At 34.7% G+C, this 20,576-nt stretch overlaps 1 protein-coding gene across 4 annotated transcripts in view; it reads left to right on the top strand.

Moving 5' to 3' along the window:
• ROBO1 (roundabout guidance receptor 1) overlaps positions 1 to 20,576 on the top strand; it is a 401,827-nt gene that overhangs the window by 318,883 nt on the left and 62,368 nt on the right. For all 4 annotated transcript variants that reach the window (XM_042956244.1, XM_015540481.2, XM_042956243.1 and 1 more), the window contains exons 9-16: positions 810 to 981; positions 8,359 to 8,564; positions 10,363 to 10,444; positions 10,615 to 10,783; positions 10,885 to 11,051; positions 16,551 to 16,672; positions 17,617 to 17,848; positions 18,808 to 18,929. In XM_042956244.1, the coding sequence (XP_042812178.1) occupies positions 810 to 981; positions 8,359 to 8,564; positions 10,363 to 10,444; positions 10,615 to 10,783; positions 10,885 to 11,051; positions 16,551 to 16,672; positions 17,617 to 17,848; positions 18,808 to 18,929 (1,272 nt within the window). The remainder of the gene's footprint in view (positions 1 to 809; positions 982 to 8,358; positions 8,565 to 10,362; positions 10,445 to 10,614; positions 10,784 to 10,884; positions 11,052 to 16,550; positions 16,673 to 17,616; positions 17,849 to 18,807; positions 18,930 to 20,576) is intronic.

Genomic DNA, 20,576 nt, shown 5'->3' with positions numbered 1-20,576 from the left:
CCTCACTAAGAGGAGAAGTAAGAAACTATTTACAGTTTGATAAAAGTTACTGAACTTTTATAATGGACAGATAACAGAGATACTTTTTCTGGTGCCAAAAAAGTTTCTTTGAACTTAATTTGTCAGAATGTGCTTAAATTTTAATTTTGTTTGTATATTAAAGGATTTATTGTTTATAGTCCTAATAGTCATACATATATAAAGCAAAGCTTTGACTTTGTTTTTTTTTTAATTTTTTTTAACGTTTTATTTATTTTTGAGACAGAGAGAGACAGAGCATGAACGGGGGAGGGGCAGAGAGAGAGGGAGACACAGAATCAGAAGCAGGCTCCAGGCTCTGAGCCATCAGCCCAGAGCCCGACGTGGGGCTCGAACTCAGGGACCGCGAGATCATGACCTGAGCTGAAGTCGGCCGCTTAACCGACTGAGCCACCCAGGCGCCCCTGACTTTTTTTTGATTAACATGTAAAAGTTTTAGCTCTGTTGATACCTACTACTTTTATATCTAGTATTATTTGAAATTGATCATTATAAAAGCACCTATCAACATTTTGAATTTATTTAAATTTTAAAATGATCCTATTTAAGGCTAGGTCATTAAACTTGGTGTCTATATATGTGTGTACATCTACATATGTCGGTATGTGATTAAAGAATATTTAGCTCATTTGTGTATATATTGTGTGGTATGCATGTGTATGCGTATGCATTTATATACATGTTTATAAATATTTATGTATATATGCCAAAATATTAGAACCTGGCAATTAACCTATTGTTATTCTTTCCTCCCAAATACTGGGTTCTAGAATCTGCTTTTCTCATATCAGCCACCACAGTCAACTAGCCGTTTTTCAGTCTCCCAGACTGGTGATCTCACTATCACTAATGTCCAGCGATCTGATGTTGGTTATTATATCTGCCAGACTTTAAATGTTGCTGGAAGTATCATCACAAAAGCATATTTGGAAGTAACTGATGGTAAAGTAGAGTATTTTATTTTAAAATATTAAAGTTTGGTTTATGGTCTAAAAAGTGTGCCAGTAAATGTGTTTATTTTCTACTGTATATTCTTTCTGATGGCACTTTTGGTGTGAAGCTAAAAAGGATGTCAATACAATGACGAAGTCTAAAATTATTCTTTTTTTTTATTATTTTTTCAACGTTCATTTGTTATTGAGAGACAGAGAGACACAGAGAGTGAGCAGGGGAGGGGTTGAGAGAGGGGGAGACACAGAATCTGAAATAGGCTCCAGGCTCTGAGCTGTCAGCACAGAGCCCGATACGGGGCTTGAACCCACAAACTGTGAGATCATGACCTGACCTGAAGCCAGTCACCCAACCAACTGAGCCACCCAGGTGCCCCTAAAACTATTCTTATTTTAACTTGGTATATACTATAAATTTCTAGCATTGAGTCATGTCCATAAAAGCATAACAATTAAACCAGAAGTTTATAGTGAATAGCTGTGCATAGGAATGTTTCCTTGTTTTAGAAAATAAAGTTATTTTTAAATCTCTTAGTGTAAAATATCGTCTTTTCCCCTCTAAATTAAGGGGATAAAATGAATTGCTGATAAGTCCAACTCACAATTCATTATAATGAACAAGTTTTCTTCAATAATTTGATTTTGTCCTGTTTTTCAATTCCCTTAAACCTGATCAATTAATGCCAAGTACATTATGAAGACACCTTGATGGAGAAAATCCTCACACTGTAAGATGGAGACTAGTAATAATTTGAGAAAAAAGAAAAAATTGTATACAGATAAATATATGCATATATATATACACATCTGTGTATATACATATATACCTAAATATATACATATTTATAATATAAATATAAATATACATATACATAGATATAATATTCTTTTATTGCTGTATAGTATTCTATTATATAAATAGCTCAGAATTTGTGTACTCCTCTATTGATGGATTGCTTTCAGTTTAGGGCTTTTATTAGTTAATAAAGCTAAATATCCCTGTACAAGTCTGTAGATGGGCATTTGCACTCAATTATCTTGGTTTGCCTTTTGGCAGATGAATATACCTATTTTTTTTCATTTTCTCATATATTCCAGATATAAGCTTTTATCAAATATGTGTTATAAATACTTAGTTTTAGTAATTTCCCTAATGATTTTAAGGCTTAAATAACAAATTTTAATTAGGACCAATGTATTATTTTTCTTTTTTAGTTCGTGCTTTTAATTTTCTATTCTACCTCGAGGTCATGTACACGTTCGTTCTCCTATGTCTCTTTTTAGAAGTTTTATTGTCTATACTTCTAAGATTGGAGTTCTTAATCCATTTTTATTCTTATTTTTTTTGCATGTGGTATAAAACAAGGGTCAAAATTCCTTCCCCCCCCCATGTGGATACTAATTGTTCCAGCATCATTTATGGAAAACTCGGTGTTTTCCTCACTGAATTACATTTTAATCATAATTCAGATGAACATAAGTGTATGGGCCTGCTTTTATTCTCTCTATTATATTCTGTTTATATTATGCCAGTATGTATGGTCTTAATTATTTTAGCTTTATAGTAAGTCTTATAAATGGGTAATGTAAGTGTCCTACTTTTTGTTTTGTTTTGTTTTGTTTTGTTTTGGGTTGGCTACTAGAGGTTCTCTGCATCTTCTTATAAATTTTAAAATTAACTTGTCAATTTTTACACACACACACACACACGCACACACACTGTAAACAACAACAACAACAAATGTGAGATTTTAATTTTGATTTCACTTAAATTACTGAACAGTTTAAGAAAAATTAACATCTTAACAATCTTAGTCTTCTAATTTAGGGAAATGGTATAAATTCCACATATATATGTCTCAATTTAGGTAAATCTTTAATTCTCTCAATAGTGTTTTACGCTTTTCAGGGTATAGATCTTCCCTATATTTTGACAGACTTATATCTAGGATATTGATTTTTGATGTGACTGCATATATATGCATATAAATTTCATTATTGTATTGTTTGAGGCAAGATGTGCAATTGATTCTTTGTATATTAACCCTGTATCCAGCAACTTTCTAAATACACTCATATATAATAGTTTATATGTAGCTTATTTTGAAATTTCTATGAACAAAACTGTGTCAACTGCAAATGAAACAGGTTTACTTCTTCTTTCCAATACTTATACTTTCTATTTCTCTTACTTGTCCTGCATTGTCTGTGCTCTACAGTATAATGAATAGAATTGGTGATAGTGGAAATATTTTTCTTGATCCTAACCTCAGAAGAGAAGTAAGTGTAATGTTAACTAAGATTTTAAAGATAGCATTTTGAAATTAAAAAAAAAAATTCTGGAGGATATTTTTAACACATTAATCTGATTAATTTGTTTCTTAGTACTCTCAGGATAAAGTTTATATTAGTTCATATGCTTTACAATTTATCTGCAGCCTCAGCTGTGAATACTGTATCTGCTCACCTGCCCTCATTTTATTGTGTTTCCTATGTATTTCTTTTATCTGAAGACTTCTGCATATGTTGTTTCTACTGGCTTGAAATTTCACTTACTTCAAGAAACATTCCCTAACTCCTCAAACATGAGCATTCTTCACCCTGTCATCTATACAAAGATTACATCCTATACCTTCCTGCGTTCTATATTTATTTTTTTGTATTCTTCATTAGAAATTAAGTTCTATGAGAGCAGGACCCATGTCTGTCCAATAAATATATACTCAGTATCATACTACCAAAGTCTGGCACATAATACATACACAATATATAATTTTTGAATGAATGGATGAAACATGGATAGAATGAACAGCTAACTCTTGGTTAAGTCAGAATTCAAGGTTATGATTATGTCATTCCAAAGCCCCAACTCTTACCCCTGTCTGTGATGCATAGTATATATGTACTGGCTCCAGTGAGTTAGAATGACCTAAAATGTTTGTACGGTTTCTTACATACATTAAAGCTATTAGATGATGGTTATGAAGGTGGTAATGAATTTGATAATGATCAATATAATCAGTATGTAGAAGTACAATGCAGAATTGCACAAAAATTTAATATTTCAACTTTATGTGTAGAAGCAACTTGTATATACAGGTGTACATGAAAAATGGCCAGAGAAACCTATGGTAAGATACTTTCAAGTATTTGTTACTATTCTCATCGATAATTGAAAGCAAAGCTTTCTACATGCCATCTGACATGACATTATCATAAATTGCTACATTTATGAAAATAGATCAAGGCTAGCAATTTTTGCTAAACTAACACAAAACAAAAACCTAACACTAAATATACTAATTCGTTTTACATTCTCGGGGAAGATTTAAGGTGGCTTTGTGTGCGCTTTGTGGTGGTACTGTATTTTTAGTTTTGTTTTCTTTATTTTGGAATTCACTGATATTGCACACACAACAAGTATGGACTCGTTCTTCACAGGTAAACTATTACTATTGTGAGTGCTGGCAACATCAGTATTTGCATAAATCAAATCAAGAGGAGAGCTAGTAGGCAGAATACTTTCTGGATGCTATTTGAATGTAGCTTCTTGATCTTTATTGTTTGCAAAAAGAACAAAGACAAAGGCAGAGTAAAACAGGAGGCACAGAATTTGGTGGACCAGCAGCTGTCTTTAAAATGCTGCTTCTCTATAGCTGTGTCCTCTGCCTCAAATGGCATTTGACTCAGGAACATAGAAATCCATATCACCTATTTAATTGAAAATGTTTCTTTCCTTGATTGGTAGAATGCAAGAAAATTAGTTAATGGCTTCCAAATGATGTATAAAATTAAAAAAAAATCACTTGCATTCATCTTTCAAAAGTTACTGGTATGCAGAGAAACGAGGGTTCACTTTTATTCAAAAAAGAGATACCTGACAATTACTATTTGATGTGGACAAGTGACTTGTACTGTCAGTTTCAGTTCTCTAACTCGTAAGTAATTGCAAGATATGTTTGCAAACCAATGTTTGTTGGTATGTAAATATTAACTTTGTATACTCAAACCAGTCAATAGAAAAACCATTTTTGTAATTTGTTCCCTTAAAATTATTTTATAAATGTATTTACATGTATTAACATAGTCTTTATGATCATTGCTTTTGAAGTAACCAAATCGTTCTTCTGATGACATAGTCTCGTTTTTTTAGGACCTTTATATTTTTCATGAATGTGTGGAAAAGATAGCTTTGATAAACTCTGCTGGAACAGGGCTATACCACCGGTGACACTGCCTATACCAGCAGTATTCTCACCACGATCACCACCATACTGATGCTCATTAATAATAAGTTACAGTTATTCAGTGCTTCCTTTGTGCCAGGCACGAATGCTACCGTCATTTTGCATATCAATTTCAAATCTGACAACATGTCATTTTACAGATCAGGGAATGGAGGCAGAGACTGGTGAAAAGGTAGGCCCCGATCATACAGATACTAAGTAGCAGAACTGAGACTTAAAACAAAAGTTTGTACTGTTCAGTATGGTAGCCAGCCGCCACATGAGATTATTTAAATTGGAATTTCAATTACTTAAAGCTAACTAAAATTACACGTTTAGTTCCTCATTTACTCTAGTTGCTCTCAGATGATCGGGATCCATGGATGCTGTTGGCTTTTGTGTTGGAGAGCACGGTTACGGAACATTTTCATTTTAGGGCTACATCTTCCTCTAAGATGCATTTATTTACTCCTTAAAATTCATTTTAATAATGATAATTCATTCTAATAATACCAGTGTAAAATATTAGAGCCTTAATTTGAGGTTTGACTCAGAAATGGACCTCACTGCAGGGGTGCACCTGGGTGGCTCAGTCTGTTAGGTGTCTGACTCTTTATTTCTGCACAGGTCATGATCTAATGTTTTGTGACATGGAGCCCCAGTTGGGCTCCTCACCAACAGCAGGTAGCCTCCTTGGGATTCTCTCTCCCCTTCTCTTTTTGCTCCTCTCCACTCTCTCTCTCCCTCTCAAAATAAATAAATATTTTTTTTAAAGAAATGGACTACACTCTTTAGTTTGCGTAAATTTATGTTTACATAAATGATAGATGAAATGAAATGAAACATAGATGTCATCAATATTTTATTCTACTCTGTGACAACACAGAGTATTTCATTTTTTCTACCTAAAAATGTGAAATTGCTTTAATGAACTCCTTCAGCTCTGATTTACCTATCTATCAGGTTTTTACAGAAAAGGGCAAATGGCAGTATCATAATCCATATATGTTTCTAGCTTTTTGCAATTAGCAAAGCTTCTTCATATCTGTTATTCCGTTTAAATCTTCATAGCAATCCCCTGAGCTGGCTAGAATGTTACTATCTTCCACAGATCAAACAAACAAACAAACAAAAACGGAGGCTTAGAGAATTTAAGGAAGCTGCCCAAAGACACATGACAGATGGAGCTGATAATTAACTACACTCCTCTTCTCTTGCCTTATTTTTGTAAACTACCCAGTATAAACCAGGAAGAAATAAATAACAGAGAAACAGCATCATTAGACTGGGTTGGGATAGGGTGGGAGGTATGAATGATGCTAAAAATGATACAAACATTGAAGAACTATAAAGATACAGGAAACTGAATAACCCTCCAGATATTGGATTATTTCTAAATATAACAAGACTACCAAATGTAAGCCACTCCATTACTGGATTTAATTATAATCAGTAATAAAGAAACACTGCTACTAATTTAATTAATGTCTGGAAATAAATATTCATTCATTCTTACAATCAAGGGAACACAGGTGGTAGAATCTTATGAAACCCAATGCAATAAAACACTTCCATTCTTTTTTCATACTTATCAGGAGGGGCCTCTAATTTGATTTTAGCCAATCTCAGCAGAAAATGTTGCAAAGATGAAACAGTTCTGAACAAAGGAATTAACTGACTTACATTTTTCATCTGTGGAGTCCCTGAAACACTCCTGCCAGGTTACAAACTCCAGCCTGCGAACACGCCTCCCTGATATTAGCAAATTTCATACCAGTAATCAAGTATGGTAGAGAATCAGAAGGGTGGAGTGAAAAGGCAGTCGCCGATTTCACTCTCTTGCTTTTTTGTTTTTGCTTAAATTGAATGTATAAAACTAATAATTATTGCATGGTAAATGAAGAACAAAGTGAAGTGTGGCTCCAGCTTGTGAAACTCTTTGGTGCATAGAACTTTGAACATGACGCATCCAGCTTGGCAAATTCTTGCATGCAAAATTTGGTTACTCTGGCAACCAGTTTCTTTTAATCAGGAGACTTCTTAAAACTGTCTTTTATATATTTGTGACTTAAAAATGTTTAGCTAATATTCAGAATTTATAGCTTGTTAATGACAAAAATTTCTTAGACCTAGTTTTTAGGTTTCATAATGAAAAACAGCATCTATAGAGTTTCACCTGAATTGACTAATCAGGGGATGAGAACTGAGAACATCTCTCTAATGCAAGCTATTCTAGTTAGTCTGCAGTTGTTTCTGATTTTTCCCCTAAATAATGGCTTTCTTACCTGAGATAAAGTTTTTAGTTTTTCATATAAAAAGAAGAACATTTTTTTTTTTTTACTATGAAAATGCCTTCCATTGTTTCCTTCCATAGTACATTAAAACTACTAAGGTGATAGAATTTGCCAAAGTGTTTTTCAGGCCCTGGTAGTTCCAGGATGAAAGTACGGTATTTTTAGGTTAGGGGATTGGCTTGAGTTATATTTTTGGATTAGCCTACTAACAATGGATTTTGGGCACTTTTTCAGTTTTTTATGTATTCATTAGGTTTAGGAAATTTTTACCCATGTATTCTGTTAATAGAATTCCAAGGTAGAGCTCAAGCATATTGACTTATAAGTCATGAAAGTCTAAAGCACTTATTTGAATCCAAAATTGTCAGACATGCTGGTATGATGCCATAATTTTTTACATTGGGCACAAAACAGTTATCAGATAGCAAGCTGACTTTAGTTCATTTATGAAAATATTGTCTCATTAGTTTCCTTGGGGTAGGTGGTTATTTGTTGTGTTTTATTTTTACATATTTTAATGTTTAAAAAGTACAGCATTCCACTTTTCACCACTATGCATATACTTCGCTGTCCACAATTCTTATTTCCTCCTCAGACTCTTAAGTGAAAGAGGCCCCTTGACAGAGTAGCATGCTCAGGCAGTTGTGGGTCATTGGAAAGGAGTGTATTGTATCTCATTTTTATGTCCTGAACCAAAGCATCATATAAATGCATTCTGAATAATGCATGGCTCCTACTTTAATTACTTGTTTAATTAGTTTGTTTCAAAGCCTAGAGCAATTGCTGTTGCTTGGATGATTAGAAAATTGCTTCCAGTTGTAGAAATCTATTTCCTGTTTCTTCTGGCAGTGATTGCAGACCGGCCTCCCCCGGTCATTCGACAAGGTCCTGTGAATCAGACTGTGGCCGTGGATGGTACTTTAGTGCTCAGCTGTGTGGCCACAGGCAGTCCAGCACCCACGATTCTTTGGAGAAAGGATGGAGTCCTTGTTTCAACCCAAGATTCTCGAATCAAACAGCTGGAGACAGGAGTGCTGCAGATCCGATATGCTAAGGTAACTTAAAATGACCCCCCGTTTCCCGTTTGATCCACTTTGGTTTTTGCCTCCAGCAACTGGTGCTGAAGTCTCACATTTTAGAACCAATGAAATGCTGAATAACAATACTAATATATTTTTAATTGATGCTTTATTCTTTTATATATTTAACATGATTTGATTCAAAACTTAGCTCATAGCAAGTAATGTAAGGGGTAGTTTTTGTTCGTTTGTTTGTTTGTTTGTTTTAAGGAGAAAAAATATTTTTGAGACATGTTGAAGAAAATAGACAGGAACTTGTGGGAGAAAAAATGCCTTCCAGATAGTGGTATAATGCAGTCATTCCATAAAGGATTTTTCAAAGATATTTCTCCAGTACCATTTACCTACAATGTCCATGAACGGTTCTTCTCTGTGAATATTTGGCTCCACATTTTGCAAAGCAGAACACTATACATGCAAACAAAAACTATGTAGCAGGTGTCCACACTGAGTGCACATTTCAAATCAGAATGTGAAATGATGAAAAGCCCACAAGTCTATGAGAACAATTTAGGGATTTACCTTCCCAGGGCATCACACCTCCCTACCTGTTCTTTCAGGACTGTGTTGTTTTGTTTTGATTTTGCCTTTTCTTTTAGGTCAAGATCAGACAAGCTCACAAGGCATATGAAAGAACAGCTTTGACAGCAATAAACATAAATTTCACTCGCTTTATTGCCTGTTGTGGGTGGCTTCTTGGGAGTTTTGGATGAGCATGAGAGTTCATATTACGTGCCATGGAAGTTAATATGTTGTACTTCTTTGTGAGGCCGATTGCAGTTTTGTTCCTGCAGTTACCAGAGCAAGATGGCAACATTCTTGCTTTATCAAATGTTACTCGAAGATAGAATTACTATCTTAATTAAGCAAAGGTGTATGGGTTCGTTATGCTAGTGATAATTTTTTTTTAATTTTTTTAACGTTTATTTATTTTTGAGAGACAGAGAGAGAGAGACAGAGCACGAGCAGGGGAGGGGCAGAGAGAGAGGGAGACACAGAATCCGAAGCAGGCTTCAGGCTCTGAGCTGTCAGCACGGAGCCCGACACGAGGCTTGAACCCATGGACTGTGACATCATGACCTGAGCCGAAGTTGGATGCTTAACCAACTGAGCCACCCAGGCACCCCTTCTAGTGATAATTTTAAAGCTGAAGATGTGACCCCGGTTTGTTTTCTGGCATTCAGTCTTGAGAAGGGAAAGAGACCATTCATTCTAGCTGAGGTTTGACCTTATACTTATTAAAATTGCCTTCAGTCACAGGTTGAAAAAAATAAAATAAAATGGGAAAAAAGAGTGAATACTTTGAGAAGAAATCATTTTGTGTTTATCCTTTTTCTATAATATATGTTTATCTCAGACACATGGATGTAACTCTAATAAAATATGAAATAGCAAGAATAGTCATTGGCTAAACTTTATGAGGATTACCACGTGACATTGAATATGAAGATATAATTTAGTAATTAAAATTAGTGCTCTGAATTTGAATACCTCATTGTTTATTGTCCCTGACACTGAAAATAGTGATAAGGTAAAGCAATTACACATTATATTTTTGTTATACAATTAAAATAACCATATAAAATCTTATTTTCTGTATTCATGTAATATTTTCCTTTACATTCAGTAAAAATATATTCAATTAAGAGGAAGTTTCTAGTTATTGAATTTTAATGTAGTTATCCATATTCATGGGACATATACAAACCTATCATTGCTTTTCCAGCCCATTGAGCTCTCGATTGTTCCAAATATTTATTTTCTGTCTTCTCAGCTGGGTGACACAGGTCGGTACACCTGCATTGCATCAACCCCCAGTGGTGAGGCAACATGGAGTGCTTACATTGAAGTCCAAGGTAAATTAGATAGCATTTTTGCCTTAAAGCGTAAAAGGAGGTTGTTTATTTACTGGCAAATGGACAAAGTGGATGTTCTGATGCCTGAAGAGGTGTATAATTGTGTAATCTACCTTTACATGCTTATCTGTGTATGTGTAAACATCTGTCCTCTTTTGCCCTTTGATTAGAATTTGGAGTTCCAGTTCAGCCTCCAAGACCCACTGACCCAAATTTAATCCCTAGTGCCCCCTCAAAACCTGAAGTTACAGATGTCAGCAGAAATACGGTAACCTTGTCATGGCAACCAAATTTGAATTCAGGTGCAACTCCAACATCTTACATTATAGAAGCCTTCAGGTAGAGTAAAGATGATGTTTCCTAGTTGGTCTTTTTGTTTTGTTTTGTTTTTTTGGTTTACCATTAAATATGCATGTTCTAACTTGTGTATCTTTCCTCAGCCACGCATCTGGTAGCAGCTGGCAGACTGTAGCAGAGAATGTGAAAACGGAAACATTCGCCATTAAAGGACTAAAACCTAATGCAATTTACCTTTTCCTTGTGAGAGCAGCAAATGCATATGGAATTAGTGATCCAAGCCAGATATCAGATCCAGTGAAAACGCAAGGTAAATACTGATTTACTCAACCTTGTGACACCTACTTGTCCTTAGATGTAATTTTATAAGCCAGTAATTTGTACTGCATAATGCTACAATTGCATACATAATATAGATCTGTTCTTCGAGTTGCTCAATTAATTTTTAATACACAAACACACTGTCTGCAAACTTTATTGTTTTCTGTACCACATACTCCAAGATAAGATTGATAAGAAAGAGCAGGTTTCCCATTTTATAGAATCATAATCTAATGAGATAAAAATACTATGTATTTTTGTATTATATTCGATTTCTTGATTTTTCGATATGGTTATATGTGGGTGTAAAATCTTAATCACATAATAATTGTGTTTAAGATTGAGTCAATTTCACCTGTGTTGAGATTAGCGCTCATGAATTTCTGGATGAGTTTTGAATATCACAACACTAGTCAAGTAATATTTTGTGGAAAATCAGGCAAGTTTAAGAGAGATTTGGAAGATAAACTTGCATTTGTTCTTAATTCAGCTGTGCAGTCAACCTCCTATAAAGCATGGGGAAAAATAATTTAGGTCTGTACATTGTCTGGCCTGTCTTTCATTGTCAATTATATGAGCTGTGATATATTAAACTTTTAAATGATGTCATGTATATTTGGTCAAGGCTGGGTTAAAGAAACAGATAAAAGGAAAATGAATATGTAGAAGCTACTTCTAAAAAACATTTGAAATTAGAAATCTGCTTACTTGGGCCACATTCTAGATGTACTGCTTTTTACTATCTTTTATGAATAAAAATCGTGTTTAGCTTTCAGCAGGTTATCTCCTATCCACCACCATACTCCACTTGTTATTTTAAAGCTTTAAGAAGAGTAAAATTTACATGATGAATAAAAAGATGATTTGAATCAAGCTTTAACTTTTTAAAAGATATATTGTCATCGTAATTAAAGTATGGTTATCCTTATATTAAAAAAGAAAGATGATTCTAGATGGTAGTGATTAGAAATAGACAGTTATTTTCTCAACAGACAGAGGAATCGTGATGTCTCAATCTTGAGTTGTACCTTTTCAAAGGAAAAAATGTCACTTGAAGTGATAGAAACGAGTTGTGCACACAAAATTGGAAGACTTGAACTACTTTTTCCTGATTTTAGAGAGGGTCTGCCAACCATTTTGCATGTTTTGTCTTTTCTAATGAGTGTATAAGGAATCTCTGTTGAGGGACCTTTTGTTCTAGAATTTACGGAGAAAGCAAATGGAGTTGCAGAACGTGCCCACATTTGTCTCTTGCTGTATGAGTCCAACACACCCAAATGCCTATATTTGCTCTGATGATTCACCTCATCAGGAACGCTAGGACTCTTGGATCTTGCCTTAATGCAGTTTGAGGTTTTCAATATTAGATACACATTTATAAAGAATGCAGACCCTTTGACAGCTGTAAAATGAATTTAAATTTCTGTCCCCAGTACACGGGTCTCTACCTAGGAGACTCCTCTAAGTGAAAGTTTTGACTGACTGCTACTCAATTACCTACTCTTTTTTTTTTTTTTTTTTAATTTTTTTTTTAATGTTTTTATTTATTTTTGAGACAGAGAGAGACAGAGCATGAACAGGGAGGGGCAGAGAGAGAGGGAGACACAGAATCTGAAGCAGGCTCCAGGCTCTGAGCTGTCAGCACAGAGCCCGACGCGGGGCTCGAACTCACGGACTGTGAGATCATGACCTGAGCCGAAGTCGGACACTTAACCGACTGAGCCACTCAGGCGCCCCTCAATTACCTACTCTTGTGAATTGTCTTGTAATAAACGTCCTTATTTGTAAATGATGTGGCAATTAACGTTTAATCTGAAAATTAACTTAAGCCTTTTTACATTTTAACTGACTTAGTGGAGCAACGTAAGTGGGATGAACCCCTGTCAGTGGGAAGACTGGAGGTACAGTGAGGTAGGCATACGGTTTTGAAATCAGGAGTCTCTGTCTCATCTCCTGAACCTGTTAGCTCTGCAGCCCTGAGCCAGTTAGTTTGTTCTGAGCTTCAGCTTCCTCACCTAAAACATGCGGCTAAAATCCGTACTCCACAGGTTTGGACAAGGATTCATCAGCTTATGAGCATCCAAGACTCAGATCTCGTTTCTGTTTTATGCTGTAGGAATTTGTTACTGGACTCGTGTTTCTTTCACTGTCTGGACTAAAAATAAAGGAAGTTGATAACCTTTGCAGATGCCATAACACTGAGAAAGACGAGATTGCAGAATGAGAGCATCAGAATTAAATATATCTCAACAGACTGAAGTGATGGGTCAGCACTGACAAGATTAAGATTAATGGAGCGAATTTAAAACTTAACGTTTTAAAAGTTAGCTGTAGAAAGACAAACTGAGGACCCCAGGCCTAAAGGGGGAGTACATGTGTGTCAGGGTGGTGGGGGCAGACAGAGTTCAGTGTTTTGAAGTCCGTTAAAACACCTCTGACCAATTGAGTGTTGTATTTGCCAAAAGAACACACGTAGTCTTAGCTGGCATTAGCAGAACTACGTCTGGATCAAGTCATCTCCTCCCTTTACCCTGAACTGGTCAGATTATGAATGGAATGATGTGCTCCTCTTGAGCGCTACGTTTTCAGGTAGACTTTTAAGAGGAGGACAGTGAGGATACTTGGTGGGGCTGCCAAAACAAGTCCAAGGAGTAGACGTAACATTGCGGAAGGTTTCGTTGTCTAGTTCTTGGACTGCGTTTGAGATGCCCTGAAGCCCAGCTGAAGGTTAGGCTGCTATTGGTTGGAAATTGATTCCTAAGAGAACAAACAGTCATAGTGTCTGTAGCCATTTCAGTAACATGGCTGCAAAAATAAGTCTTCCCCAAAGAGGGATTCCTATGAAGGAGTTGGGTCGCAGTTAAAGGTACAAGGCCTAGTTTCCAGTTCAGGACTCAGGTGGATCCGTTTCACAGCCAGGTTTAGAGCCTTGTCACACAGCTATCGAGATGTCTCTTCCCCAGAACAGGATTTGATGCTGCAAGGAAGATGCCATGAGTCACGGGCGAGTAGTGGGTGTGTGGGCCGTTGCTGGCATGCTGGGCTTGCCACTCCTGTAACCACTGTGCTTCGTCCATGTGTCCTGTTTGCATAGTATTCTGAGCCCTATCTTTGAAGAATAGGTCCAGCGACACAGCATGTACAGCATGGGTATGGTATAGATAATAAGAACTCAGTCGTTGTAAATAATGAAGCGGGGCCTGGGTCGTCTCTCTTCAGAGACTGTGTATAAATTCCAACACTTGGGAAGCAACTGGATAGAATTACAATCTAAAATTTCCTCCCAGTTTAATTCTGAATGCTCGGAAGGACCTTTTACATTATAATCCTTTTCTTTTTTTTCCCAAGAGAAGAAAGAGGACAAGCAAGAACAGTAACAGGATCAATTCAAAAACACCTGAGGATAGAAGCTTACATATGAGAGGAGGTGTTTAGAAGCTGACATAATGATGTGTTTTTCATAAAGTAATTCCCTTTAACTCACCCAGTGTTTGTTGAACACATTCTGTATGTATGGCTCCATGCTAGGTGTTCTGGGTTCACACAGATTAACCCAATACCTGCCTTCAAGACGAGGACTTCATATGACTTAACGAAATTCAGTTCTCTTCATATGACTTAACGAAATTCAGTGGCGAAATTCAGTCGCCACCATCGGTAGTGCCATTTAACATATGAGAAAACAGAAAAATAGTGAAATGGCTGATCAGTTGCTGAGTTGGGTGCAAACCCAAGTCTGTCTTATTCCCAGGACTTCGCTCTTATCCTAGAGATAGATGGTAGTTGGATAGATGGTAGTTGGAGTCATGGGAGCAATAGAAACCCAAAGGGAAGAGAGAGGTCCTGAGATGGAAGGGTGACAGATAAGTGCTTTTCATCTGAACGCTGTGATAATCAGTTGCCTGAGGGCCAGTGTTAGCCAAAGATATTTGTAGTGATGATAAAGTATGAGAAGCCAATATTATCTCCATTGTTTTTCTCATCTTGATTCTTTATAAGCTTAATTGATAGGCCCGATATATGTACAGTCAAGAGTATTGTATCTAAGAGTGTGAAATAGCACTCTCGATCTGTCTTCTGTTCGCTTGCCTTCCATGGAGTCCATCAGACCTTGGCAACCTCATTTTTTTGTCATTTCAAGGTTTAATTTAAATTCTAGTTAACATACAGTGTAATACTGGACAGCCTCATTCTTAATATACATATCTTTTGCTTCTTGTTCAGAGTAAGCTCTTTAAAGACTGAAACTAAAATTTGGAAAACTAAAATTATCATTTCTGTTGTTTATGGGATAGTCAATATTCTGGAATGTATATGCCAACATATAATACTATGAGAAAAAGAATTCTGGCCACAAAAAATTATTTATTTTCTTTCCTGCTTTACCCTGTATTCCCTTTTATTATTATAATCAAAGCAAAATGTATGTATTTGGAAAACCTTTTGAGAAATGGGCAATTTTTATTGAGTGGAGACTTTAGTAACTTGAACAAAGCCCCTCCTTTTTGGGGAAAAATAAAGTGCAACATAAATGAACACTTGTAGTAGTTTAATTCTTACTTTGTTTGAGGTCTCCTTTCTTAAATTTTGGTGTTCTTGAGATTGAGAACTTTTTATTAAACCTTCTGTACAGTGATACAATAAGTGAACCAAAGCAAACCATCAGTTAAATAGATGTTAAGTGCTCTTTCCTCATCAGATTTATTTTGTTTTTTTCTTTTTCTTTTTTTTCTTTTTCTTGTTTTTCTTCTTCTTCTTCTTCTTCTTCTTCTTCTTCTTCTTCTTCTTCTTCTTCTTCTTTTCTCTTCTCTCTTCTCTTCTCTTCTCTTCTCTTCTCTTCTCTTCTCTTCTCTTCTCTTCTCTATTTCATTTTATTCCATTCCATTCCACTGGTGGCTTCTCTATCCGCCATTGTAGGTACTAATAACTTACCATGTATCTTTTTGGGGAGGATATCTAAATTCATCGTATAAGATGTGAGGTGTCTATTTTCTTTTTGTACTTGCTTTATACTTCCACATTTCCATTCTTTTCATTTCTCATCCACTCTTGCAATTTCTGGATCCTTTCTTGCATACACAAGATTACTGTAGAATTTTGTAACAAACTCAGAGGGATTGCACCAACTCTCATGCTTGGCAAGAAAGCCATCATTACATGGTAGGAGGCGCCCTCAGATGCTGCTTTGTGTCATAGTTATTTTTGCTTCCTGCTCTTTCTTGCTTTCTACTTGTCCTCTGCTGTTCTCCTTCTCTCTCTCTCTCTCTCTCTCCCTCCCTCCCTCCCTCCCTCTGTCCCTCCCATCATCTACTTGCTAATGAAAACGTCAAGCTGTTCCTATTTTCTTCTGTATAACGGGTTAACTTCACAGTTGGAATGATTCTTCTTTTCTGAGAGTTGCCATGCATGAAAGGATTGTTTCACTATGTTTTCATTCAAGTCAGTTACATTGTGGAGGATGTAACACAATCTTCTTGGATTGTTGCAGATGTTCCCCCAACAAGTCAGGGAGTAGATCACAAGCAGGTCCAGAGAGAATTGGGAAATGTTGTACTGCACCTGCACAACCCCACCATCCTTTCTTCCTCTTCAATCGAAGTACACTGGACAGTGAGTCATTGTTGCAATATTTGATTTCAGTTTTAATAAGATGACTCCTGGGGGATCATTATATGAAAAAAATGTATTTATGGAACAGATTGCTTGTAACTATATATATATATATATATATAGTTATAGTTATATATATAGTTATATATATAGTTATAGTTATATGTAGTTTTATATATATAGTTATATATAGTTATATATATAGTTACATGTGTATAGTTTTATATATATAGTTACATATATAGTTATATATATATATAGTTATATATATAGTTTATATATAGTTATATATACATATATATATAGTTACATATATATATATATATATATACATACATATATATATATACACACACCCACACACACACATATAGTTGACCACTTTTCCACCAATGACAACTTTATAATGTAAGTATTGTTTATTATAGTAGCTGTGCACTGGCTTTAAACAAAAAAAGGTTTCATGTTGTATTTTCTATTATACTGTAATAGTAAACTTTATCATTCTCAAAGGAAAGAAACACAGAATATTAATTATAAATATATAACTTGTGATAGGATCATTACCACATAATTTTTTTAAACTTAGAAATATTTCTAGGTAGTATTAAGTAAATGTTTGAAATTAGAAAGTGGTGAAACACATTTTCTCATCCTTTTGGTCCTGACATATCTCTAGATGTCTATCACAGAACTGTCATGATGCCTAACATTTCTGCACAAACCATAGAAATTAATATCTAATATTAATATATTAAGCTGAAAAGTGAATACATTATAAATGATAGTGACTCATTTTTAGTATTCTATCTTATATAAACTAGAAAACTATAAAGTGAAGCCAGATAGAATTTTTTGCATTTTGTCACATTTAATTTTCATAATTTTTAAATAAACCAATAAAAAGATATAAATGGTTACATTTTTATTTGTCCTTTTAATAGGTGGACCAACAATCTCAGTATATTCAAGGATATAAAATTCTTTATCGGCCATCAGGAGCCAACCATGGTGAATCGGAGTGGTTAGTTTTTGAAGTGAGGACCCCAACCAAAAATAGCGTGGTTATCCCTGATCTCAAAAAGGGAGTCAACTATGAAATTAAGGCTCGTCCTTTTTTTAATGAATTTCAAGGAGCAGATAGTGAAATTAAGTTTGCAAAGACCTTAGAAGAAGGCAAGTATGAAATGTGTGATTACTGTGCTCTGCAATATATTTGTTAGGTTTTTATTAACTTAATTGAAGAAATGTTAATGTTAATGCTGACACTAATTATTAACTGTCTTGATATTGAACATTATATTTTCCTAATAGAATTTGTTCAGTTAGAGCTTCTAAAGACCAAAATTCCATAACATATGACTTGCTTTAATAGTGGCCTCTGTAAAAATGTGCAAATGTGAACTGAACTGTGTGTTACTTAATGGCATATATAGGACATACTCAATTGTTCAGAACTAAAACTCACATTTAAAGATAAACTTGTTCTCAATGTGCTTGACTTTCCATTAATTATTTTCTATTCACTGATTGAATGTTACTTTGAGTAATGATTTATAAATAAGGTGAGTATTGACTTGGTTTTCCCCAGGACTTTCTGGGGTTAGCATTTTATGCTTATGCCTCATGTCTATGGAAACTGCTCAGCTCTAGAAAAACCAGTATGATAGGCTACTCTATAACTGGAATTTTAAACCCTTATTTACAGAAAGGTTAAATGTCACAAACATATTCTTTAATAAAACCAGAATTTTCTGTAAAATGTGTTCATTACTTTGATTACATAAATGATAAGGATATAGTTAATGTCATGGGTGATTAATGTATACCTTTATAGTTTGGAACGCTTGTAGGGAGAACATGAGACTAAGGTTATAGGGTAGGAGAAACAAGAATTTTCCTGGCATATTTTGTGGAGATAATCTATGTAACTTTGGTTATGGAAAATTCTCAATAGCTAAAGAGTTAGCAATATTGAGGAGACACTTAAATCATTTGGGACGATTCAGACTTGGATGAGACATATGCATATATTGACATAGATTTTATATAGTGACTACTTGACTTTAAATGTTGTGTCTGCTTCCAGTGTTCTCTAATATATTCATAACCTACTTTTTAAAATAATTTAATAGCACCCAGTGCCCCACCCCAAAGTGTAACTGTGTCAAAGAATGATGGAAATGGAACTGCAATTCTTGTTAGTTGGCAGGCGCCTCCAGAAGACACTCAAAACGGAATGGTCCAAGAGTATAAGGTAATACATATATAGTAATTTACTGATGGACACCCTTCTCCCCCTATCAAAAAAAAAAAAAAAAAAAAAACCCACAAAAAACACACACACAGAAAAAGCGTGTTTAAATTGTGGATATTTGGCGCCATCTGCTGGTCAATGGAGCAACATGTAAAATTATTTGAAAAACACTTTCCTGTTCAGTAATTGTGGAATAATTCTTTCTTCAGCCATTTGAAGAAACAGTTAATTTAAAAGAAGTAATCTATATGGTCACAAAATCTATAGGTCCATGTAATTTCACACAAACAGCAAGTATGAATGCTAATAAAAAAGTAATTTTTTTACCTTAAAAAAATACCTTGAATATATTTTGCAGGATTTGGTTGCCCCATGAATTACCTATGAGTCAAATTCTATTAAACATGGTTTGCTTTATGTTTTTTTCAACATATTTGAAATTTTCAAACTTTGGAGCTAAGTTGGAAAACTTATTTTGAGGTGCACAAATTTTTTTTTTCTATAAACTGTGTTTTAGTTTCAAAGGAAAATGTCCTGTCTCAGAGGAGATTCAGTTATAAATTTATGTATGTTTAAATGAATTTTAAAAATATAAGATGTCAAGTGGCTTAATCTAATATTCTGACAATTATTTTTATCTGTGAAGTCATTGGCTTTAGTCATTAAATTTAAGAGTCTTACATAGATTTTGAGCAAATATTTTCAAGCATGACAAGGTACAATAAAAACTAATTTAGGGTCATGAGATGTAGCCTATCAATGAATCTATATTATAGGAAAGGCTTAATGATCCATGATAAATGAAGAAGTGATTGATTGAATCAGGGGAATCTCAATAGAAAATAGCTTTCACAGGTCTTTTTTTCCAACATATGTGTAAACATATTGCATACTAAAAGAATTTTAACTGCAAAACATGTATTTCCGTAGATACTGCTTTGTATTCCCGTGATACCTGAGTATTTTTCTAGTTACTATCTAAACTGTGATACGAGTTTATCTCACATATGTGAATATTTTAGTCTGTGTCCATTGATAGGAAAATGACGTTAAAAAGGTGAACACATTTATCTTCTACAGGCAATTGCATACTAACATCAGAATCACTTGTGGACTCATTTTCCAAGTATAGGTCCCTGACCACCATTCTGAGAGATTCTGATTCAGTAGGTCTGATAGGGCACTTGCATATGTATTTTGGTAGATCTTTCCAAGGTGATTCTAATGTGCACACTTGGTAAGACCCAAATAAAGACCATCAGTGTTCTTTTGAGTAGCAAATTGGTTTGTAAAACAACTAGATATACTGAGCTTAATTTAGGTCTAATATTTTCTTAAAATGATTTTTAAAAACAAACTGAAAACCTCGTTATGAAATTTGCATATATTTTTAAAGGGTGACATTTTATAGTATTTAAAATAGTGCTGTGAATGCCCCTCAAATATTCTAAGATATTTCAAATTAGATCTTCTAGTGTAATTGAGTCATTAAAATGTACTAGTCTCTACGATGTAAGTGTTTTCTCATGAATATCAAGGTTATCTGAATACTGGGGAGTGACAGGATGCTATGGTTCAGTCCAGAAAAATGAACTGTTATAGAGATTATTAAGGATTTAAAATGAGGTGATGTCTCAGCTCTCAAGT

Source organism: Panthera tigris, chromosome C2, assembly GCF_018350195.1.
Source record: "Panthera tigris isolate Pti1 chromosome C2, P.tigris_Pti1_mat1.1, whole genome shotgun sequence".
NCBI lineage: Eukaryota > Metazoa > Chordata > Mammalia > Carnivora > Felidae > Panthera > Panthera tigris.
Note: the sequence above shows the minus strand (reverse complement) of the source record. Positions and strands in the feature narration are given on the sequence as shown.